The sequence below is a fragment of the Diabrotica virgifera genome, chromosome 10 (assembly GCF_917563875.1).
Source record: "Diabrotica virgifera virgifera chromosome 10, PGI_DIABVI_V3a".
Taxonomy (NCBI): domain Eukaryota; kingdom Metazoa; phylum Arthropoda; class Insecta; order Coleoptera; family Chrysomelidae; genus Diabrotica; species Diabrotica virgifera.
This window is the reverse complement of record NC_065452.1, coordinates 92,231,860-92,257,778: the sequence shown is the minus strand read 5'-3', so window position 1 is coordinate 92,257,778 and position 25,919 is coordinate 92,231,860. Positions and strand designations below refer to the sequence as shown.

The 25,919-nt window shown below is 35.5% G+C and overlaps 1 protein-coding gene across 1 annotated transcript in view; it reads right to left on the bottom strand.

Annotated features, from left to right (window-relative positions):
- Nucleotides 1–1,193: 1,193 nt before the first annotated feature.
- LOC126893351 (IDLSRF-like peptide) overlaps nt 1,194–25,919 on the bottom strand; it is a 204,165-nt gene continuing 179,439 nt past the window's right edge. Inside the window, exon 3 of the mRNA XM_050663435.1 lies at nt 1,194–4,366. Within this exon, the coding sequence (XP_050519392.1) occupies nt 4,173–4,366 (194 nt within the window). The 3' untranslated portion in view covers nt 1,194–4,172. The remainder of the gene's footprint in view (nt 4,367–25,919) is intronic.

Here is a 25,919-nt window from a genome sequence, read left to right as displayed (position 1 = left end):
TGCATATGTGGTGGCCTGGTATATAAGATTAAATTACTGTTTTACACAGTTTCTCACCGGCCATGGTTCCTTTAGATCGTATACGTATGTTATCAAGAAGACAGTTAGTAGATGACCAATGTTCAGAATGCAACGTCAGAGACGACGCTCAACACTGCATATTTGTCTGCAGGCTCTTTGAAAGAGAGAGATTGATTCTAGAAACAAGGTTAGGAGAAATCTCCATTGATAACGTTATGGAAAAATCTTTGCAAAGCAAAGATAACTTTAATTTGGTGGTCGATCTGATAACCGGAATTGTGAAGAAAAAGGAGACGCTTGAGAGAGCGAGAGAGGATCAAGGTGGATAGATTTGTACTGGATTGATGGGACTAAACGAAGGACGAAGTATATATGTGTTTTTGTGTACTATGTATGTTTGAATGTGTGTATGTGTAAATATGTGTCTATTTTAAGCATGACATCATATAGAAAATTATTTGCCTGTTTGAATACATTGTTTTCTTTTCTTTTCTTTTCTTCTTTTCTTTTTTTTATCCTTTTGGAAAAGTTATCTGAGCCGTATTAGGCATGACAGACTGTCCCGCTGCACTCGAAGTTACATCCGCCAAGGAATTTGTACCGTGTGCACCGGGGGAGGAGGGGGTGGACTTTAGTTGGTAGGCAGTTAGCCAGAGGGTGCCCGTAGGCAGGACTTCTTAGGGGGAAATGCATGGGGGTAAACTCTTCCTCTCTAAATCCAACACACGCTTAGCCATCCTTAAATGGACACGGCTAGGTACGGTATTTAGAATATTTACCACCTCCTCAAAAAAAAATCTATAAGGCTAATATTATACTTCCTATACACTACATATTATTTTTAAGATATTTTAAAAGTATCTACTTATAAGTATGTGTTAAGAGTATTCGATAAAGGTATATTCTAAGAATAAACTTTTACGAATATTCCGAGATACTACGTAGACGAATGTGCTCAGTATATTCGGTACGAGAATATTCTTTGAAGTATATGCAAAGAACATGAAATTTAGAATGTTTTTTAAGGTACATACTATGCTATTGTACTACGCATATACTAAAAAGAATATACTCCGACGAATGTTGGTAGTATATGCTTTGAACATGATGCGAACATCATTGTTATGTGGGTTAGGGTTAAATAAAATAAAGGTGGTAAATAAAACAATGTATTCATAATATATTTATTAAGTTAGAAATTCCACTTCACAATAAATAATTACATAATGAATAACGATAAAAATATTTGATATGTATTATATATATAATAATTATACCAGCCTTTACATACGGGAGGTACATCATTCAAATGATAGTGTCATCGCGTACCAAACACAAACATCTGCACTACTATTCGAAAAAATATATTTGTAAATTTTTTTCATATATTTATATACTTTGACTATACATGAATCTGACCCCAAACCAAATCACAAAAGACCACTGTCAAAAACAAAAAGAAATATGAGTGCGTTCGTACTCTAATATTTAACATTTACGCTTACTTTGATGTAAATATATTCACAGTATGCTTTGGTTTACATCGAAAAATCTAATGGATTACAAAATATTTTCTTATTTTTATTTTATAATCTATTATTTGTAAAAGCAAAAATCTAATGTATAAGATATGTTAAATGTATAGGGAAATGTTCAGTTACGTTAAAGTTTAGATAATTTCTACGATTTACGCATTAGCCAATAATTTTTATTTTTGAAATAGGTTTAGGGTGAATGGATTTGAAGGCAAACTGTACAACATATATTGACTAAATTTTTCCCGTGTTGCGGATGTGATTGTGCTTGTTAATAGATGGCGTGTTTCACACTCCAGATATATTTGATGGTAAGTGTCAGGTCGTTATCTTTCGAGTGTGTCGACGGCATCAGAATTTCTAATTATATATACAAAAATCACAAAATCGACACTATGAGTTTCCAGGGCGTTTGCGCATTAGGCCCTTCAAAGCGCTTCCTATTAACCCGCAGTGTCGTTGCTTAATAAATGCCCTGAATTCCCCCCTAAGTTGGTAAAGTTAAGGTAGGCCAGCACTTTGTTACCCTGCACCTATTGCAACAAAGTTTTAGCATGATCTCAAATTTTTTAGACCCAGGTGAGGAGTTCTTGGGCAACATAAACCGGCCAGCCGGTATTTGATATGTTTAATAATACACTCTTAAAATCTATGACTAGTGCCACAATAATTGCTGTAAAGAGCCTACCAAAAACATCCCGTTCTATTTATATATCACAACTTTTTAAAAACTGTTTATAGATTCTGGATTAAAATACAGTAAGTACACCACTGACCAATTAGGTAAATTCAATTTCGGAGAACTTGATACTTTATCATAAAATTGACAACATTCCAAGAGTATGTTCCTTTGCTACAAATGTTTTATTGAAATTTTAAGAAGAATCGTATTAATTAAAAGGGTTTTTATAATAAAAAACCAATTACACTGAACCAACAAATATAGATGGTAATAATAAATCAATAACAGGATCGTGAAAGACCCAATCATTGTGTACCAATTTTGATTGTTGTAATACATTTTTGTCACAATTTAACTGAGATATATGAGGTAGTTTTGGTTATGATTTTATTTATTTAAGGTATGCACAACATGAAATTTCATTTCTATAAATTGACAGGAAAGTGATGGTCTGCCTAGAAATGACTGTAAATAGACTGTAGTAAGATACATTGGTAGGACATCTGTATAATACTTACTATCTAAGTGGCATTGCACAACAGATTTTCTTAGCATAAATTCTTTCGTGACTATGCTTTTAGTCTGAAGAATTACGTCTAGAATTTGTTTTTAAAGAAAGAATGCAATTATGTGTGCAATAAAAAACTTTCAAACTTATCAATATATATGTATATCTAATCGATGTATGTCGAAGAGTTAACTTATAGATCTCAGGCAAAAGCAGCCAAAATTGAATTGTGGGAGAGAGATAAAGTGAAAGAATAATATAAATAGACGCATATTTTAAATTACGCTTTTTAATTGAAAAATCGGGCTATAATAGTTCCAATGAAGGTCTTTTAAAAAATCATTTACAATGTTCAGTTTAGCTCAATTTTTATATCCATTGCGACATTCACAATTCAGTATTCATTGAATTCTATTCACCTACTACAAAGTTCACACCTCAATTCCCCCACAAGGGTTTCTGATTGACCTACAAAATATGACACTGTACCTGTGAAATTATGGATCAGGTTTTAGCTCAGATTCGTTAATTAAAACTTAATTGCTTTCATAAATACTATGGCTGAAAGCGTAAACTTGTAATATATGCGCTGATTGTCGATGAACATTTTGTTAGCAATTTTTTAAAACTACACGAAGCACTATCACACATTTAGCTATTTTATTGATGTGGTTAGGTCGTGGCATATTATATATTTAAATCTATTTTCTTTAAGATATCGTTGTTGAATTAAGTAAAAAGGAAAGTCTTTGGTAAGTCCAACATGTAGCTAGTTATCTCACTTAAGTTCATAAGGTGTTTGACAAAAAGAGATACATTCTTTGAAAAACATTCAGATGTCTAAAACATTAATAAAAACTATATGTACTAGTATATATATATATATAAATCTGTGTTTTAAAATTGTCTTATAGACTAACAATATACTTAGTTATGATATGTGCCGTTTACAAAGACCTTTTGGTGCTTTGATATGTTTGTCATAAGTTCAAAATTGTTGTTGGCCTTGGTTATGTGCAGCCAGCCTTTGAGACAGCAGAAAGGGCTGTCCAGCAGAGTAAAAAACATAACCAGGCTCGCTTCCCCAAAAACCGTAAAATGTCTAAGGCCACCCTTTTAGTGTAAAGTTTGGTGTTATTGAGAGGCCAACGTTTATATTTTTTGTTTTGTAAAATAATTTTTAAAGAAACAAATGCGTAAAATTACTCTTCTACCATTTTTATTAGTGGTTGGTTTGGGAAAACGAGCCGTTGGTTAAGGGATGGTGTAGACAGGGGACGGAGTTTAACGGACTCTGCTGCTGAACAATGAAGTAGACAGACAGACAGAAAGATACTTAATATGGAAGATAGGAATAAAAGTTTTTACTTAAGGGTAGATGGGGTTGGGGATGAGCGAAGAAAATAGCAGCAGGGTCAAATATGGTTCAGTCTAAAAATCCGGTATTCACGAGTTTCTCCAAGAAAAATTTCACATCACCCAACTCGGAATCTTTTATTCCCAATGATTTTAACATTCCCAGATCTCCGTTTTCTACTGCTATAAACACGGAACGTAAATGTTCCAAGTCTGATCGCATCAGATGTAACGCTGCTCCAAAATCTTCAATTGTTTGTGATTCTGAAAAAGAAAATTTTATTAGTTCTAGGTCCTTCTTTTTTATCCAGTCCAAAGTTCGACAATAAAAAATGGGAAAAAACCCGGACCTGAAGACATTTCCATCGAGTTGGTGAAACAACGACCCGATAATATTTTGGAAATCTTACTCAATATTTTTAATAAATGATAATAAATGACCTTGAAGGTCAAATGATTCCAGACGATTTGAATTTGGCCTACATTAGTCCCATTTATAAAAAGGGAGACAGAAAAGAGTGCAGAAATTATAGAGGCATCAGCGTATCTGGCTTGCTGGGAAGGTTGTATGGTCGTATATTGAAAAGAAGAATAGAAGAGGAGTATAAAGAAATTGAAGAACAAAGCGGCTTCAGAGCAGGAACATCGTGCATGGACAACACATTTACTCTTCAACAAGTAATTGAAAAACGAATAGCTCGAAAGCCCCCTACGCATCTGGTATTTATAAATCTGGAGAAAGCTTATGACACTGTCCCTTTAAAACTTTTATTTAGTATCTTGACGAAAACCGATCTTAGTAAAACATATCTAAAACTACTACCTACCGAACATCTGTAAAAGTCGTCAATGCACGGTAACAACAGGAAATACTTTCTCAAGGTTATTTACAGTAACGAAAGATTTGAGACAAGGATGCTGTCTTTCCCCTACCCTATTCAAAATATCTATCCAAGAAGCACTGCACCAGTGGAGACAAAAATGTGCGGGAATGGGGTTGAAGCTTAACAACCATTATCTGACAACGCTGTTCTTTGCAGATGATCAAGTACTAATTGCAAGCTGTGAAGAATATGCAGATTATATGCTTAGAAAGCTCAAAGATGAATACGAAAAATGGGGGATTAGTATGAATATGTCAAAAACAATATATGCGAATAGGCAGTGAAGACGAAGACCCGGATTTAGACAAATGAAAAGTAAATTTGTAGCAGATGGATTTCTACTACAATATTTTATAAAAAATATCCATTAATTTTAATCCTATCCCAAGAAAAATATTAATTTTTTTAATATATTTTGCGAGTTTATATATCTTTAAAATTTCCTAAGCCGCTCCTGTTCGCATTGTAAAGGTTAGGAAATTTCCTATTTATTTGTGTAGCAATAACCAACTACGTAGATTGTTATTGAAAACATCCATTATTCGAGAATGAATCCTCTAAAAGGTTCAGTGTTTTTCCTTTAAGTTTTGAGCGCTAAAAATCCCATGTTATTATTGGTCTGCATTTTGAAAGATCCTTGAGTTGTAGTTGAGGATTGGTCAATAGTTTTGGCCGAAGATCGAGAAGAAATGCATCGTTTGGACGCGAGAGAGACGTGACGATGTAAAGTTAGTTCTAAAAGTACATCAGCTCTGTAAGCATCTTTTTGTTAGAACTCAAAAAGTCGCACTTTGCCGGCCAAAATGGTTTTCTTCTTATAGTAAAAGAACTAATGGATTTCTAACATGTCAAGGAATATAATGACAATAGTTTCACGGCATTTTAATGGATATATTATTGTGAAACAGTTCTATTGTTATGCAGTTTGATTTGCCGGTAAAAGAAGTGCGTGGTTTCCTGGTTCCTGTCCTTTATGTAGCTGTTGCTATTTTTATGATGTTTTGATTTGTTCATGTTCCAGTAAGAAATGCCCAGATGATATTATTTGGTATCGATTTTATCCAGTTTTGTAATGATTTGAATATCTTCCCCTCCCAGCCCCGTCTGAATGGAAAATTTTGAAGTTCCAAGTGTTGTGACATGGATTTTTGTTTTAACAAGGTATGATAATGTTTATTTTAAATAATTCACAAGTGGATATTATTGGTAAAGGTTTTACATAATTAAAAATGTTTGTTTTCAACATGGAAAATATATTATGTAAAGTAAATATTAGATGGCAGTGACATTTGACAGCCATGTCAAATTTTTGTTTTGGTACACTGCTAAAAATAAGGTTAAAAATTGTAAAATCATGTATTTTGTTATTATTATTCATTTCTGGTTTGAGAATGTGTCTATTCTCAATAAAAATAAAAAGGTATTAAGGTTTAAATAAACATTATAAAATGTACACATCTTTATTTCTGTAACCTCTTTATTTAAGAAAATTATTAACAGATATCTAATACAAGTGAATAAGTTTTAGAACAGAAGAAAATATAATGGCATAGAAGCCAAATGATGATAATTTGTAGCCCACTATAACCCCAATGAGGAATCTACGATGAATGTCCCCCAGTTGCTTTCCAGTAAGTACTCGATATGAGAATTTGAGGATTTTTCAAACGGCGTCCCAATTTGTTTAAATAGTAGGAAAGTCCTCAAGTCTGTGTAAGTATCCTTTGCTTATTTGGTTATGTAGTTTAGTCTTCTTTAAACCCTCCTACCCCTCCCAACGAATCTACGACCTGCCACCGCACAAAAAATGAGCTGCCGTTCGCATGAAGGTTTGCGTGTCTGTTCCTTCTGCTAGCCCCATTTCGACTCCCCAGTATCTCTATAGATAGTCTTTCCTTGATCCCATTAGAGCAGACAGGTAAAACGCTTCAACTGGCGCCCAACGTGGGGCCGATTCATTTTTCTGCCTCCTTCAGTATCCAGTTGTTGTCTTGTCCAGTTGAACGCTTCAACTGGCCCCGACAACGTGGGTCGTGTTATTTCTAGCCCCCTGACCCCATTAGCATGTGCCCACTACCATGTCCTTTTAGCCTCCTTTCGGTCTCATTTGTATTACAACTGTTAGGCAGTGCCCGTCCCCTTGGGCAGCCGATCTCGGTTTGTGGTGCAGGTGTTTCCGACAACTTGGAAGCTCGACTCATTTTCTATTTTGTTTACCCACTGTTACAAGTCTAGCTTGTAGACATGTTCAACTAGTAGTTAGCCTATCTACTAGTCCCCAATGTCTTTAACCACCCCCCACTTAGTGTTACATTTGTAACGTACACCCTGAAGTTTGACCCGAGTAAATATCGCCCAAGTCTTCCCATGTAGTTTAGCCCAGATTCCTCTTGTCTTGCCCCCCCGAAACTGTTTCATGTCTTTTAGTGCCCCCGAAACTGTTTCAGTCTGTTAGTCCCCATGAAAGAGCCCATTTTTGTAGTTTTTGTTGCAAAAGTTAATAATTTTTCCAAAGAGGTGTAAGTAAGTACACATTTTGTTGTGATGTTGATTTGTTCGTGCTGTTGATTGTATGGGCATGTACCATTTCATACATCATAGTGTATTTAACTTGTAACCCCATATGTATACTGGTATTGTATGTATCGTAGAACAGAATTGTATGTTATTTTAGCGTACTAACTGTATTGTATTGATATTGTACCCATGATGAAAGCATTGAATTGATTTTTTTGAAAATATAGATGAAATATATAGACAAACAGTTGAATAAAAAAGTAACGTTAAATATTTTGAATATTGAATCCAATTATGAAGTATAACAGTATGTTGTATTTTTTGCATGTATTCCTATAGATCAACAGTTTTTTACAGAATAACCGTTTTTTGTGATTATTGATTTGGTCATTTGAGTAGATGTGTAATGTTGTTGGTATGGTCCGTGTATGAGCTTAGCCCCGTATAGTCTGTGTGAGAGTAGTCCCTTGTTTTTCCAGCGAAGCCTATCTCTGTTGGTGTATGTCATGCCACAGGTTAGTTGGAGAAGTCATCCCATTGAGAAGTCATCCCCTTGAGAAGTGGCCCCGTGAAGAAGTGAAGAGGGAAACCGTGGAGAGGCCCCCCACTTCTGTGTTTTTTTCAAGCAGCCAGGAGAAAAGCTGTCACTTTTAGATTTGAAGATAGCGTTCTCTGTCGACACTGTTTGAGAATAACTGTCTTGAAGTGTAGAAGTTAGCCCCTGAAAAAGCCCCCCCCTTGTCTGTGTTGCCCCTTGTTTTTTTTTTGACTAATCTATCTTTGTAGGTGTCAAAAGGATGCCAGAGGTTAGTTAAAAAGAGCCCGTGAAGTAGTAGTTGAAGTCTCCCCCCCAGTGAAGTAGTTGAAGTCCCCCCGTGAATGAAGTATGTCTTTTTGTATCTGACATGTCACAAGTGTAATACTCGTGATGAAGGAAGTGTTGTTCAGCTATCTGTGAACACTTTCATTAGTAGTCGGAGCAAGAAATGTCTTATCCCGTGTGAGCTCATATAGGAACCAAATTTCAATATTGTTTGTGTTTGTAAGCCCCTGAGTATATCTAGAAGTCAAAAAGTATGTTGTTGTCTGTTTGTTTGTCTATCCCTGTTTTGTCTGGAAGTTTTAGAGCCCATTGTCTGTTGTCCCGTGTTGTCTATTAGCCCGTGTTGTCTATTAGCCCGTGTTGTCTATTAGCCCGTGTTGTCTATTAGCCCGTGTTGTCTGTTAGCCCGTGTCCGTGCTGGAGTTTGATTTTTTTTGGCGAATAGTTAGTTGACCTCTCTTCTCTTTGTTGATTGAAAGTAGGCCAAGAGCAGAAGCTGTGACAAGGCTGGTGAGGTTAGGATCTGGCCGCGTTGAGTACAGGTGAAGCTTGCTTTCGGTCGATAAATGGAAGCGGTTGTTCGTCAGAACTGTCATACTTTCCAATGTCCCTTTGGTCTTCCCCTTGCGTGTTGCTTTCATCCCCTGTTTTGAAAAAGTAGCCCCCCGTTTTGAAAAATAAAGTCCACCCCCAGTCTTGAGAAATGAAATGCCCCCAGTTTTGGAAAAGTAAGATCTACTCATGTTTTGGAAAAGTAAGATCATATCCCCGGTTTTGAAAAATAAAGAATATCCCAGTTTGTGATTTGAAAATGAGAAAGTTGTCTTGTGAACTTTCATGAAAGGCTTTTATGTCCTAGGTAGGACTGTTGATTGAAAACGTAATGATGTAGTATTTCCTATGTCATGTGTTACGTTTATTTTTTTTGGTCTTGATTAAATAGTATGATATCCCGTTTGAATCCAGTATACTAGTTTTTTTTGGTCTTTTTATGTTGTCACACGCGTTCCCCCCCCTGTTTGGTCTTGTTTGAATGAGTTGTTGAGATAAGTTATTTGTGACATTTTATCTCAACGAGGTATTTAGACTGGATTGTCTAAATCCTCTTTTTGCTGAACCGTTGCCGATAAAAATTCCGTTAAACTCGCTAGGTGTTTAGAGTTTAAGCAGATGCCTATCTGCTGAGCCAAGAGCTCAGAAAGATTTTTTTAGTTTTTGAAAGAAAGAAACCAATCCTAGTTAGGCAACGAGGTGATGAGGCTGTGTCTGCCCTGCTATATGGTATATATAGTATATATGTCACTTGTGTTACTGCAGTGGATGTCAGCGAGGTCCACACAGGGCACAAGATTATTTCTTTCCCAAGACACAGAAACTCTTGTCACCTACAGTTCTCAGTAGAGTCTTTAAACATTTAAGTCTACTCGACTTTAAAGAGTCTGGCGATTGATGGCACGCTAGCCCACTCCCTAACAATGATGTTTTGTTTTTGTTTAATCCCCACTAGCCATTATTTAAATATTTTTGTATTGTTGTCCTGTCACACCCAAGATGTCAATGTTGGATTTTTGTAGTTATCGAAAACTGAATTGGTAATCCAGTTTCCTCTCTTCCGAGGAGGCTATTGTAGCAGATGGATTTCTACTACAATATTTTATAAAAAATATCCATTAATTTTAATCCTATCCCAAGAAAAATATTAATTTTTTTAATATATTTTGCGAGTTTATATATCTTTAAAATTTCCTAAGCCGCTCCTGTTCGCATTGTAAAGGTTAGGAAATTTCCTATTTATTTGTGTAGCAATAACCAACTACGTAGATTGTTATTGAAAACATCCATTATTCGAGAATGATTCCTCTAAAAGGTTCAGTGTTTTTCCTTTAAGTTTTGAGCGCTAAAAATCCCATGTTATTATTGGTCTGCATTTTGAAAGATCCTTGAGTTGTAGTTGAGGATTGGTCAATAGTTTTGGCCGAAGATCGAGAAGAAATGCATCGTTTGGACGCGAGAGAGACGTGACGATGTAAAGTTAGTTCTAAAAGTACATCAGCTCTGTAAGCATCTTTTTGTTAGAACTCAAAAAGTCGCACTTTGCCGGCCAAAATGGTTTTCTTCTTATAGTAAAAGAACTAATGGATTTCTAACATGTCAAGGAATATAATGACAATAGTTTCACGGCATTTTAATGGATATATTATTGTGAAACAGTTCTATTGTTATGCAGTTTGATTTGCCGGTAAAAGAAGTGCGTGGTTTCCTGGTTCCTGTCCTTTATGTAGCTGTTGCTATTTTTATGATGTTTTGATTTGTTCATGTTCCAGTAAGAAATGCCCAGATGATATTATTTGGTATCGATTTTATCCAGTTTTGTAATGATTTGAATATCTTCCCCTCCCAGCCCCGTCTGAATGGAAAATTTTGAAGTTCCAAGTGTTGTGACATGGATTTTTGTTTTAACAAGGTATGATAATGTTTATTTTAAATAATTCACAAGTGGATATTATTGGTAAAGGTTTTACATAATTAAAAATGTTTGTTTTCAACATGGAAAATATATTATGTAAAGTAAATATTAGATGGCAGTGACATTTGACAGCCATGTCAAATTTTTGTTTTGGTACACTGCTAAAAATAAGGTTAAAAATTGTAAAATCATGTATTTTGTTATTATTATTCATTTCTGGTTTGAGAATGTGTCTATTCTCAATAAAAATAAAAAGGTATTAAGGTTTAAATAAACATTATAAAATGTACACATCTTTATTTCTGTAACCTCTTTATTTAAGAAAATTATTAACAGATATCTAATACAAGTGAATAAGTTTTAGAACAGAAGAAAATATAATGGCATAGAAGCCAAATGATGATAATTTGTAGCCCACTATAACCCCAATGAGGAATCTACGATGAATGTCCCCCAGTTGCTTTCCAGTAAGTACTCGATATGAGAATTTGAGGATTTTTCAAACGGCGTCCCAATTTGTTTAAATAGTAGGAAAGTCCTCAAGTCTGTGTAAGTATCCTTTGCTTATTTGGTTATGTAGTTTAGTCTTCTTTAAACCCTCCTACCCCTCCCAACGAATCTACGACCTGCCACCGCACAAAAAATGAGCTGCCGTTCGCATGAAGGTTTGCGTGTCTGTTCCTTCTGCTAGCCCCATTTCGACTCCCCAGTATCTCTATAGATAGTCTTTCCTTGATCCCATTAGAGCAGACAGGTAAAACGCTTCAAATTAGACAAATGAAAAGGTGCTACGAATACAAATATTTGGGAAGAATTATCTGCAGTAAAGGAACAACGGAACGAGATATCGATTATAGAGTGCAACAACGCAGGAAGAGTGTTCTAATTCTGAATGCGATACTTTGGTCCAACAGAGCTACTTTGAAAACTAAAATCTACAAAGTAATTGTAGAGCCCATTCTTACATATGAAGCAGAATGTTGGCAAATGACAGCAAAAGGAAAGAAAACAGTTGACACGGTTGAAATGGATTACCTGAGAAGAACTTGTTGTAGATCAAGAGCAAAACGTATACCTAATACTGAAATTAGAAGAAAAACAGATAGAGTACATAAAACTTCGGATAGAATATAAACTAGACAGTTAATATGGTATGGACACGTGCAGTGGATGGACGTCAACAGATGGCCAAAAAGAGCTATGGAATATAATCCAAGTAATAGAAGGAAACGCGGAAGACCAGCCAAGTCTTGGATACAAGGTGTCATGGAAACCATGATAGACAGAGCCATTGATGGAGACACCTGAAGAGATAGAAAAAGATGACGATCGAAATACGGGAAGCGGCAGTGGCTGTAGGACATACATACATACATACCAAAGTTCGAATAATGGAGCTGTTATATATAAAAATCCAACTTACTAAAAAGACTAGAGAAAATGAATCATGTCAGTTTAGAACTAAGACAACGATTGGTTAAGTGCTATATTTGGTCTGTACTTGTGTACGGTGTATAAGTTTGGACATTAAAAGTATTAAGCATAAACAGAATTGAAGCATTAACTTCGCCTGTGGTGACGAATGGGTGGATCGAGTAGCTCAGCAGTCACCACTGCCGGTCCTAAGCCCGGATAAAGGAGGAAGGTTGGGAAGTGGGCTGACAACCCACTCCCGAAAAAAAAAACACACTGTTACGAAACCTGAACATTTGCCTCGGAATACAGGACAGAACTTGCGAAAACGGCTGAAGCTACGAAACATATACTGTACATTTGGAAACTGGAATGTGAGGACATTAAATAGACCAGGAGCTCAAACCGCACTTCTGCAAGAACTAAAAAGATGTAAGCTCATGATTACTGCTCTTCAGAAGACAAGATGGCTGGGGAAAGGTGTCAGGGACACTAAAACGCACACAATTCTATATAGTGGAAAGGAACAAGGAAGCAAAGAATGTGGAGTTGCATTTGTGGCGGATAATGATTTTAAGTCAAAAATCATAGACTTCCAGGCAGTCAGTGAAAGGATATGCAAGTTGAGCCCACTCAACCCACTTCTTTTTTTGCACCCACTTCTTCAACCTAACAATGATAAACATTCACTGCCCAACAGAAGAACAAGAGCAACATACAAAGGAAAGCTTCTACAAACAGCTGGAGATAGTATATGATAATGCGCCAAAAAATGACATCAAGATTATAATGGGTGATATGAATGCTAAAATAGGCAAGGAGCCGCAGTTCTATGGCACAATAGGAAAACACTCACTGCACAATGAAACAAGCGGGAATGGGGAGTTTTTGATAAATTTTGCCACCAGTAAAACATATTATAAGTTCCACATGCTTCCCACATAAAGACATACATAAAATGACATGGATTTCACCAGATGGAATCACAACCAATCAAATTGACCATGTGCTGATAGACAAAAGGGCAGCCAGTAGTATATCCGATGTGAGAACACGACGAGGAGCATGCTGTGGATCACACCATCTTTTACTACAAACCAAATTTAGATGCAGAGTTAACAGAGAAAGAAACGAAAGACAACAAAGAACAGACAAACTGGACCTGGAAAAACTGAAGATCCAGGAATGTAAAGAGAAGTTCGAACAAGAAGTCGTAAATGAGTTAAGGATGCTAGAACTGCATTCCATAGAGGGCAAATGGAGTAATATCAAAACAGCAGTACTGACAGCAGCAGCGTCCACCCTGGGAAACAAGAAAAAGTATAGAAGAGGAGCATGGTTTGATGACGAGTGCAGACAAGCAATAGAGGAAAGAAATGAAGTACACAAAATGTACATAACAAGAAGAACACGGGAAAGACGAACATTATTTGAAGTCGCAAGACGGAAAGCAGACAAGATATGTAGAAAGAAAAAGAGAGCCTATGAAAATAGACAAATAGAAAAAATGGAAGAAAATTTCAAAAACAACGAAATTAGAGGGGCATTCGAATACCTAAAAAAGACAAGAAGTGGGTATAAATCTCAAACAAGTCTATGTAAAGATGAAAGTGGGCAAATAATCAGTGACCAACAGAAAGTCACAGAAACCTGGAAGCATTATTTTCAGACCCTACTTGGAACACAAGTAGACATGGAAGATGAAATGGGTATGAACTACGTAGAAAAGAATGAAGTAGATGATGAAGTAGAAGCTCCAACTATAGAGGAAGTTCTCGAAACTATTAAGGCCCAGAAAAACAATAAAGCTCCGGGAGTTGACGAAATACCAGCAGAACTGTATAAGGTAGGTGGCGACCACCTAGCAAGTCACATCCACGCGCTCATCAAAGACATATGGCAAGAAGAGAAAATACCCAACGACTGGAAGAAAAGTATAGTATGCCCGATCTACACTGAGCGGCACAAAATATGGCCACCCCGCAAAATGGGCAATTTTTGATGTCGTGAATTTTCTAAATCTGTTGACCGATTTAAGTGATTTTTTTAACATTTTATAGCCTTATTCTTTAACAATATCGCTGTAATAAAATTATTGCTCGACAGGTAAATGATCATTGTATACCGGGTGTACCAATCAAACTGTGCCTTATTCTCAAAGTTCACCACACCCTGTGTAATATTCTAGCATTTATAAAATATTGAAATTAAAATCCAACTTTAGCTGCAGGTTTTCAACATTCTGTTTTTTGATTCATTCGCTTGTGTTGGATAATAAATAAGTTAGGTACTTTAACAACTAGCCATGTTCTTCATTAATACATGGTGTTTTTAAATAAGTGCGACAAACTTTAAGGGGCAAATCTGCATAAAAAAATAATGGCAGTTTGCTTATAAACACATGTCGGCAAATGCTTCGTTTTCGAGATACTGGATTTTGAATTATTTTCTTACAAACTGACGATTTATTTATTGCTCTAAAACCGGTTGAGATATGAAAATGAAATTTGGTAGGTTTTAGGATACAATTATTGCACATTTTTTGACATACAACTAAGAATTTTATATTCACCATTGGCGTGCATGCGGGTAATATTACCCGTCATATTACCCGTATGCGCGCCAATGGAGAATATAAAATCCTTAATTGCATATCAAAAAATGTGCAATAACTGTATCTTAAAACCTACCAAATTTCATTTTGATATCTCAACCGGTTTTAGAGCAATAAATAAATCGTCAGTTTGTAAGAAAATAATTCAACATCCAGTATCTCGAAAACGAAGCATTTGCCGACATGTGTTTATAAAGCAAACGGCCATTATTTTTTATGCAGATTTGCCCCTTAAAGTTTGTCGCACTTATTTAAAAACACCCTGTATTATTGAAGAACATGGCTAGTTGTTAAAGTACCTAACTTTTGTATTATCCAACATAAGCGAATGAATAAAAAAACAGAATGTTAAGAAAACCTGCGGCTATAGTTGGGTTTTAATTTCAATATTTTATAAATGCTAGAATATTACACAGGGTGTGGTGAACTTTGAGAATAAAACACAGTTTGATTGGTACACCCGGTATACAATGATCATTTACCTCTCTAGCAATAATTTTATTACAGCGACATTGTTAAAGAATAAGGCTATAAAATGTTAAAAAAATCACTTAAATCGGACAACAGATTTAGAAAATTCACGACATCAAAAATTACCCATTGTGTGGGGTGGCCATTTTTTGTGCCGCTCAGTGTATAAAAAAGGAGACAAACTCCAGTGCAAAAACTACCGTGGAATCTCTCTACTATGTACAGCATATAAAGTCCTCACGTATATTATAAACCAGCGGTTCCAACCACTAGCAGAAAATATTATTGGAGAGTATCAGACGGGCTTCCGACGGGGAAGATCGACATTGGATCAAATATTTACAGTCAAACAGATCTTAAGCAAATCATGGGAACACGATATTGATGTTCACAACGTGTTTGTAGACTTCAAACTGGCATACGACTCAGTCAAAAGGAACAAACTATACTATATATTGGCTGAATTGGCAATATCACACAAGCTAATAAGACTCATTAAAGCCACAATGGATGAAACTCAGGCATGTGTACGAATACAAAACCACCGGACAGACTTTTTCAAAATTTCGCAGAGACTAAAGCAGGGAGATGGGCTGGCCCCAACATTGTTTAACCTGGCACTGGTGTATGCGGTTAGGCAAATGCAAACTGGACGAGAAAACCTACTGACCAACCGAACGGTTCAACTGGCCGCTTATGCCGATGATATTAATATTATGAGTAGAACATCAATAGGAGCACAGGAAACATACCCAGAGTTAAAAACACAAACAAAATTGCTAGGTCTGGAAATTAACACAGAAAAAACAAAAATAATGACTCGGACGAGAAGAAATATAGTCCCACAAAACATTATACATGAAGATGACATTGAAACGGTTGGAAAGTTTACATACATAAATATATGCCGACGGATCAGAAGATGGAGAAATACGGAAGAGAATAACGCAGGCAAACAGAGCTTATTTTACCCTCTCCCATATATTTCGGTCTAAAAGTGTCCACCGAAATACAAAGATGAGAATCTATAAAACTTTAATTCGACCAATAACATGCTATGACAGTGAAGCCTGGGTCCTGAAAGAAACATCCAAAAACAAATTCGACATATTCGAAAGGAAAGTACTGAGGAGAATACTAGGACCTGTGAGGGAAAACGGAATCTTCAGAAGTCGATACAACAACGAACTTTATCAACTTTATAAGGAAGCACCCTGTCAGACTTCATTAAAATACAAAGATTGCAATGGGCTGGACATGTGATAAGAATTGGAGAGGATAGGCTACCAAAAAGAGCACTGAATGGTATAATGCAGGGAAAGAGACCGATTGGAAAGCCAAGAAAGCGCTGGGAAGACACAGTAAGCAGCGACGCACAAGCCCTTTTAGGAGTCCGTGTATGGAGAAGAGCAGCCACAGACAAGCAAGGGTGGAGGCAAAAAATAAAGGAGGCCAAGGCTCAATTTGGGCTGTAGTGCCGTAGAAGAAGAATAAGTTACTATGATATGGACACGTGCAGCGGATGGACGTCAACAGATGACCAAAAAAAGCTATGGAATATAATCCAAGTAATAGAACGAAACGAGGAAGACCAGTCAAGTCTTGAATACAAGGTGTTATGGAGACCTGGAGAGATAGAAAAAGATGGCGATCGAAATGCGGGGGTCTAGGACGTTTCATCGCCGCCGTTTCGATGCCGCCAGTTCGATGCCGATGCCGGCCGATTCATCGCCAGTCAATTAATCGCTATCTGATATATTTCCGAATTTTCGACAGTTACAATTATTAGTTATTTTTAGTATTAATTAGGAATTCTAGGAAATGCGAGATATGACGGCGATGAAATGGACTGGCGATGAACCGGCGGCATCGAAACGGCCGGCGATGAACCGGCGGCATCGAAACGTCCCATTCCGAAATGCGGAAAGCGGCAGTGGCTGTAGAACATACATACATACATACATACATACCAAAGTTCGAATAAAGGAGCTGTTATATACAGGGTGAGGCAAATAAAGGGCCTATTAGAAATATCTCGAGAACTAAAGGCAACAGAATTATGAAAATTTAAATTAAGGGATTTTGAAGAGTCGTCTGTTTAATGAAAATATTTTCATCTATTTGCTACTTCCGTTTATACCGGAAGTTGCTTATAACTTCGTTTTTTTAAATGGACACCCTGTATATTTTTACATTTTTGGATTCTCTTCGACGTCTTCTTTCTTAAAATATGAGGTTTTGTAATGTTATACAGGGTATTTTAAAAGATAATTACGTTTTTTTATTAATTTCGTAGCAACATTCACACCCTGTAGAATTGTAGTAGTTTGACATCTAAAACTCTGCTTACGTTCAAATGATTTTTAATATAGTCTACTATTGTTAAGAATCATTAGTATAGCTAAATTTTTAATTTTAGTATACAGGGTTGGTCGAAACTCGGAATGAGTATTTTCTGAGTTTTCTTAAATGGAACACCCTGTATTTTAGTATTGTAATGAAATGATATTTTATAGTACTTTTTTATTTCTTAAGCATTCCCTATACGTAACTGCTTTAATTTGTGCTTAATTGTTAATCGGACCAACAATCTTAATCAAGTAGGTATTTTGATAGCTAAACCATTATTGGTAATTTTAAGGATCAGTCTGGATTAATATGTATTTATTTCTGAAAAATTATTTGTGATTTAATAATTTCACGGCCAACCTGATAAAATTTTACGTATTTTTTGTTGTAATTAATGTTTAGCTTGAATCACCAATAACTCACAAATGAAAGCAGTTAGGTATAGGGAATACTTATAAAATAAAAAAAGTACCATGAAATATCATTTCATTACAATACTAAAATATAAGGTGTTCCATTTAAGAAAACTCAGAAAATATTGATTCCGAGTTTCGACCAACTCTGTATACTAAAATTTCAAAATTAGCTATACTAATGATTCTTAACAATAGTAGACTATACTAAAAATCACTTGAACGTAAGCAGAGTTTTTAAAGTCAAACTATTACAATTCTACAGGGTGTAAATGTTGCTACGAAATTAATAAAAAAACGTAAATATCTCTTAAAATACCCTGTATAATATTACAAAACCTCATATTTTAAGAAAGAAAATATTGAGGAGAATACAAAAATGTAAAAATATACAGGGTACCCCATTTAAAAAAACGAAGTTATAAGCAACTTCCGGTATAACCGGAAGTTGCAAAGAGATGAAAATACTTTCATTTAATAGATCATCCTTCAAAACCCCTTTATTCCAACTGTCATGATTCTGTTGCCTTTAGTTCTCGAGATATTTCTAATAGGCCAGTCATCTGCCTCACCCTATATATAAAAATCCAACTTACTAAAAAGACTAGAGAAAATGAATCATGTCAGTTTAGAACTAAGACAATGAATGGTTAAGTGCTATATTTGGTCTGTACTTTTGTACGGTGTATAAGTTTGGACATTAAAAGTATTAAGCATAAACAGAATTGAAGCATTGGAAATGTGGATTCATATACGGATGCTAAAGATGCCTTGAACATCAAGAAAAATGAATGAGGAACTACTAAGGAGGATTTTTTTTATTACAAACGTTATCTGTTTATTTCAAACCATAAACACTAAGCATTTCTGTTGAACAGAATTTTTACATTAAGAGTGATCGCCCAGTGCTATTGGTTGAGTACTTTTCAAACTTGATATACAAAGGAGGGTTAACATAGATAGAGAATTGCTAAGGAATGTTAAACACCGGAATGCCGGAAAATGTTTTATCTGGAACATATAATGCGGGGGAATCGATATAGAATTCTACAACAAGTGATCTTTAAAGGTAAAATGGAAGGCCGTAAAAGTGTAGGAAGAAAACAAGTTTCTTGGTTAAAAAACATTCGCGAATGGACTCTGATAACAAATGCAGGACAATACTTCCATGTTATCGTCAACTTCGGATAATTCTGATATGGCACGTGAAGAGGAAGAAAAAGACTAAATATCACCTCGGATGTGCGAACAAATTTAATGATAAACGACAAAAGCAAAGGCAATGGTTAATGAATATGAGAATATGAAATGTACAGGGAATAGGTACAACTTGTACAGGATTTATATTAGCATCCAAAAATAAGAGTAATCCATATCGATTTAATTTTTAAAGTCTCGAACAAATATTATTTACATGTACTGTTTACATTACGTAAATGGGTGACATTGCTTCTGCAATGTAGGCCAGTCGTTTTGAAAGCAACGGAGTCAGCAATTATGTTACTAGTAGTATTTTCACGGTCACATTCAGGTGTAGTCAATCATAACAAAACAATTACGATTTATTTATAGATACGGAGAAAGTAAAGAAGGGATTATTCATTATTCAGACATCGACTTGGTTAGATCAGATACGTTTTCCATCAACTAGTTACTGTCGTATTTAGTGTTCTAAATAAATATATTCTGGGAAATAGTGTTTCAACTTAATCAACCCCATCATCGGGGTAACAACCCCCAGTACCAAGATCCACATCATTATCATAATAAATCTAATATATGAGTCCCGAGAAAAGCTCCCTCATATGATGCCTTTATGTCGTTTTTTCTTTGTTTTTTGTTTTTTCTTTGGAGAGAGTGTCTGAGACTGCATTATTAATTGTTTGGCGATTGTATTTCCGTGATTAGTACTTGTTGTTTTTTCTGCTAGAGCTATGGCATTATCTAGTCTTTTTTATGTTATTTAGATATTTGCTAACACTTGTGCTTCCATCTATGTATGTGTCTTCTGTGCTTCTATCTACGGAATACATCATACCCTAATATCTCTCGTAGGATCTGGATGGACTTCTAGTTCAGCGAATTTTATTCCGACTTTTCCTTTACTTGCTTCAAATCTCTAAACAGGTCGTGTTCAGCTAAGTATTTGGGCAGAGTACCCCGCACAAACCTTATGGAAATTAGGTCCCAGTGGATTTTGTTCATACTTTGGGAAAATACTCTTTGAAGCATCCTGATAAAAAGTTCTCATGGGCACAACTCAATCATCGTATGAAGGATTTTCAAGATGTAGAGGCACAAACTCGGAAAATTATAAGATTTACTGGGTATTCCAATTCCCCGAGTTACTGGTTATCTGGCAACATGTAGAAGTTTGGATCAAGGAAAAGTACTAGTAGTCTAGGATTTTTTCCTGGCTATCCAATGGCGACCTTTACTTTGACCTTGACCTTCAACGGACGTCATCTTCTAGAGTTTCGAGGGTTTTCGGCATTAAATTGATATAAACAGATTACTCATGGGTTTTTTGGATCGCTAAACACGAATATGCCATCAGAATTGACCTCCGGAGGACGTGGTGGCCAGGGCCACTGCAAGGGACATCATCTTCTAGAGTTTAGATCGTTTTCAGCATTTAATTGACTTAAATGAATTACTGGAAGGTTTTTTGAGGTCGCTAAACACGAATATGCCACCAGAACCGACTCCCGGAGCACATGGTTTCCAAGGTCAATGAAAAAGGCGCTCCTGGAGTTTCGAGGGTGTTTGGTACTACATTAATGCAAACGGATTAGTTATAGGTTTTTGGGATTGCTGAACACGAATACGTGATCAGCACACACAGGAGCACCTGGTGCCTAAGACAGGCTATCTTCTAGGAGTTAAAAAGCTAAGAGTAATTCCATTTGTTTCCTTCGAAACTCCAGAAGATAACTTCTCTTAGGCACCAGGTGCTCCTGTGTCTGTGCTGATCACGTATTCGTGTTTAGCAACCCAAAAACCTATAACTAATCCGTTTGCATTAATGTAGTACCAAAGACCCTCGAAACTTCAGGAGCCCCTTTCACTGATCTTGGAAACCAGGTGCTCCGGTAGTCGGTTCTGGTGGCATATTCGTGTTTAGCGACCTCAAAAAACCCTCCAGTAATTCATTTGCACCAATTAAATGCCGAAAACCATCGAAACTCTAGAAGATGACGTCCCTTGCAGTGGCCCTGGTCACCATGTCCTCTGGAGGTCAATTGTGATGGCATATTCGTGTTTAGCGATCCAAAAGACCCATGAGTAATCTGTTTATATCAATTTAATGCCGAAAACCCTCGAAACTCTCGAATATGACGTCCTTTGAAGGTCAAGGTCAAAGTAAAGGTCGCCATTGGATAGCCAGGTAAAAATCCTAGACTACTAGTACTTTTACTTGATCCAAACTTCTACATGTTGCCAGATCACCAGTAACTCAGGGAATTGGAATAACCCGTGTTGAGCAGCGCCCCCCCATTGGCAAAAATAAAAAAACAAATAGCCCTGATTTATGAGCTCTCATATTCCGCAAATTAAAAATTTTGAGCTCGTTCCACTGACAGTCCACTACTTAAAAATAGGAATATTGAACGGATTTTTGCGGCAGAATTACGAGCTATTTATGAGCTCTTGAAATGATATAGTTTCGATTTTTGAGCTCATCCCCTTCACCCCCAAACAACCCTTTAATTGATTTAACTTAAGGGAAAAATGCTGAGAAAACTTAAAATATATCGTATTGCGGATATAATTCCTATAGCTAATATATTCTAAGAATAAACTATTAAATCACGTGGATTTAGATTATTGAGCTACAACCCCTTCGCAAGAAAACTACCCCATCTTCCCGGCTTAAGAGAGAGTTGTACTTAAAATGCATTAAATTAATTATTTGGCGACTACATATCATTTAATAATTTATGAGCTCCAAAATTACGCGCATTTAGATCAGTAAATTGCAATTTATTTTGTATAGTGCAGTCACTGAAGGTAAAAATCAACGATTACCTTCAATTTCGGTGAACCTTCATCGATTTTCACGAAAATTGGTCAGTGGTTAGAGGATAGATCAAGAAACAAAGGTGACATGGTGCCACCTTGCGCCTTTACCCTGAGGGTGGATACCGCCCCTTCTCGGGGGTGAAAATTATTTTATAAAAAATAACTGCACAAAGCAATAAAAGGCAAATTATAAGCAACATTTGTTATATAAAGTTATTAAAATAAGTCAATACTTTTTAAGTTATTAAAGATCAAAGATTTTAATTATTCGTGAAAAAAATGCATGTTTTGAAGCGGTTTTTCGTAAATCACTGAAAAAGTTTTTACAAAAAAGTTAATAGTAGTTTAATTCGTATACCTTATATTCTAAGAATAAACTCTTAAATCACGCGCATTTCGACTATTGAGTTACAACCCCTTCGCAAGAAAATCATCCCATATTCCCGGCTTACGAGAGAGTTGTACTTAATAGTTACTTATGATATAAGTGTTAAAAATACAATTTTAAGGCACGCATGTGAAAGTTTGCAGAATGATCGAAACGAATTCTGCAATTCACATGAGTGCCTTAAAAATGTACTTTTTAACACGTATATCATACAATATTTTTTCTACAAACGTTATAAATTTATTAAATACAATATTTTTGTTAATTGCTGAAACCATGAAACCTATGACCCGTAAAAGGTAGAACTGGTTGTCTACACTCGAGAGGAATGTCTAAAAATTCTTAGCGAAAATATTATACCGTTACATAAATTTGTTTTTTCTACAAACGTGATAAAAATGCAATAATACAGTTTAAATTAAATCTTAAAAAACCTTTTAAACCACCTTTTTTAAATTGCGCAAGTTGTACTATTAATATTAAGAGTAAACAGTAGCGATCAACAGGTAGCAACAAAATATAACTTCGGGAGATAGTATCATAAACTTTGGCAACAGTGGTAATCTTTGACATTATCTAAGAGTAATATTTTGACTATATCATAGTCGCGCTAAATGGAAGTAATAGAAAACGATTTTATTGTTAATAAATAGATATTTATAAAAATAAACCAAAATGGGTGAAAATTTTATGTTAAGTTATGAAATTTGAGTTTTTTTTATTAGCAAAGATTTTACTTGTCTTTTGATTTCTGTATGAATCAAAATAACGAAGATAGAAACGTTTAAGCCTAAATTTTACTACGAGAACAATGTAACAGGAGCCTTTTACTACTATCCTAAAAAAATAAAGTATTTGAAAGATTAAATGTAATACAGTGTTATAGCTCTTGGAATTACCGTTCAAATAGTTGGATGTGCCTGATATAAAAATTAACAGAGTTATTAAAAAAATATTCATTTTTTTGGAAAAATTTTTGGAGTATAGATTTTGATGCTATCAACTTTTTCTGGAGCTCATTTGATAGGTATTTCTAAGTACTGAAAACTTTTTTGTAAAAACTTACAGTTTTTGAGTTATTTATGAAAAATCGCTTTAAATCATGTATTTTCTTTCACAAAAATTAAAATATTTGATCTTTAATAACTCAAAAAGTATTGATTTATTTTAGTAACATTATATAACAAATTTTGATTAGAATTTGTCCCTCTCTCGATTTGTGGGGTTATTTTTAATAAAGTAATTTTAACCCCCGAGAAGGGGTGACATATACTCCAGGCTAAAACCGCAAGTTGTTATTCTTAATTTTGTTTCTTGAGGTATCCTCTATCTTCTCACCAATTTTCGTGAAAATGAATGGAGATTTACCGAAATCGAAGGTCATAGTTGATTTTTACCTTCAGTGACTGCACTATAGAAAGAAAATTGCAAATCAATAATTGAGATGCGTATATTTTGCGAGCTCATAGATTATTAAACGATATGTAGTCGCCAAATAATTAATTTAAATTATTTTAAGTACAACTCTTTCTTAAGCCGGGAATATGGCATGGTTTTCTTGCGAAGGGGTTGTAGCTCAATAGTCGAAATGCGCGTGATTTAAGAGTTTATTCTTAGAATATAAGCTATGCGAATTAAACTACTATTAACTTTTTTGTAAAAACTTACAGTTTTTCAGTGATTTACGAAAAACCGCTTCAAAACATGCATTTTTTTCACGAATAATTAAAATCTTTGATCTTTAATAACTTAAAAAGTATTGACTTATTTTAATAACTTTATATAACAAATGTTGCTTATAATTTGTCCTTTTATTGATTTGTGCAGTTATTTTTTATAAAATAATTTTCACCCCCGAGAAGGGGCGGTATCCACCCTCAGGGTAAAGGCGCAAGGTGGCACCATGTCACCTTTGTTTCCTGATCTATCCTCTAACCACTGACCAATTTTCGTGAAAATCGATGAAGGTTCACCGAAATTGAAGGTAATCGTTGATTTTTACCTTCAGTGACTGCACTGTACAAAATACATTGCAATTTACTTATCTAAATGCGCGTAATTTGGGTGCTCATAAATTATTAAATGATATTATTATGTAGTCGCTAAATAATTAATTTAATGCATTTTAAGTACAACTCTCTCTTAAGCCGGGAAGATGGGATAGTTTTCTTGCGAAGGGGTTGTAGCTCAATAATCGAAATGCACGTGATTTAATAGTTTATTCTTAGAATATATAAGCTATAGGAATTATATCCGCAATACGATATATTTTAAGTTTTCTCAGCATTTTTCTCTTAAGTTAAACCAATTAAAGGGTTGTTTGGGGGTGAAGGGGATGAGCTCTAAAATCGAAACTATATCATTTCAAGAGCTCATAAATAGCTCGTAATTCTGCCGCAAAAATCGATTAAATTCGTGCTCAGTGGAACGAGCTCAAAATTTTTAATTTGCGGAATATGAGAGCTCATAAATCAGGGCTATTTGTTTTTTAATTTTTGCAAGTGGGAGGGGGGGGGCAGCTCAACACGGGTATTGGAAAACCCAGTAAATCTTATAATTTTCCGAGTTTGTGCCTCTATATCTTGAAAATCCCTCATACGATTGAGTTGTGCCCATGAGAACTTTTTATCAGGATGCTACAAAGAGTATTTTTTCAAAGTATGAACGAAATCCACTGGGACCTAATTTCCATAAGGTTTGTGCGGGGTACTTTGCGACCTCTCTTAAGTATTGGCTGTTAGCTATTTGTATCCTCTTTTTATTTGTCCTGCACGTATGTGAGACAGATGTATGTGTGATTATGGGTGATATGATGATGTTGATGTCTTATTGTCTCCAAGAAGTAAATATTTAGAGTCGAAGAGACTGAGAATGAGACCACTCAGATTCTCACCACTTTCCGGAGGAAATCACGTTGCAATGTTAGGTTAGGTTAGGACAGGTGTGGAAGAGACTGACCAGTTTCATGTGAAAGTAGGATTTCGTTAGGGCCCGGTGCTTAATCCTGATTTATTCTTATTAGTGTTGGATCTACAACTACAGGAACTACACGGAATACTACAGGGTAACATTCCGTGTAGTGTTAGTAGGAAATACTGAATGGAATTTATAACAAAAACTGGAACAGTGGAGATAAGGTCTTGAAAGGTTGTACTGAATTTAGTAGGACAAAAACAGAGTATTTGGAAAGTCAATTTAAAGATGGAGTTACTACAAATAAAATGACAACTTTGGAGGGTGAAAGGATTATGAAAAGTAATAGTTTTAAATACCTAGGGTTAGTAGTACAGAGTATTAGGGTACTAGATAGAGATGCATGACAAAAGAAAGTGACAAAAAATGATAAAATTAAGAATGAGTATATTATGGAAAGTCTAAAGGTGGCAATTAATTCATTGAATTGATGCCAAAACTAGAGAGCATGGGACATGTTCAATGACGAGATGGTAATCAGT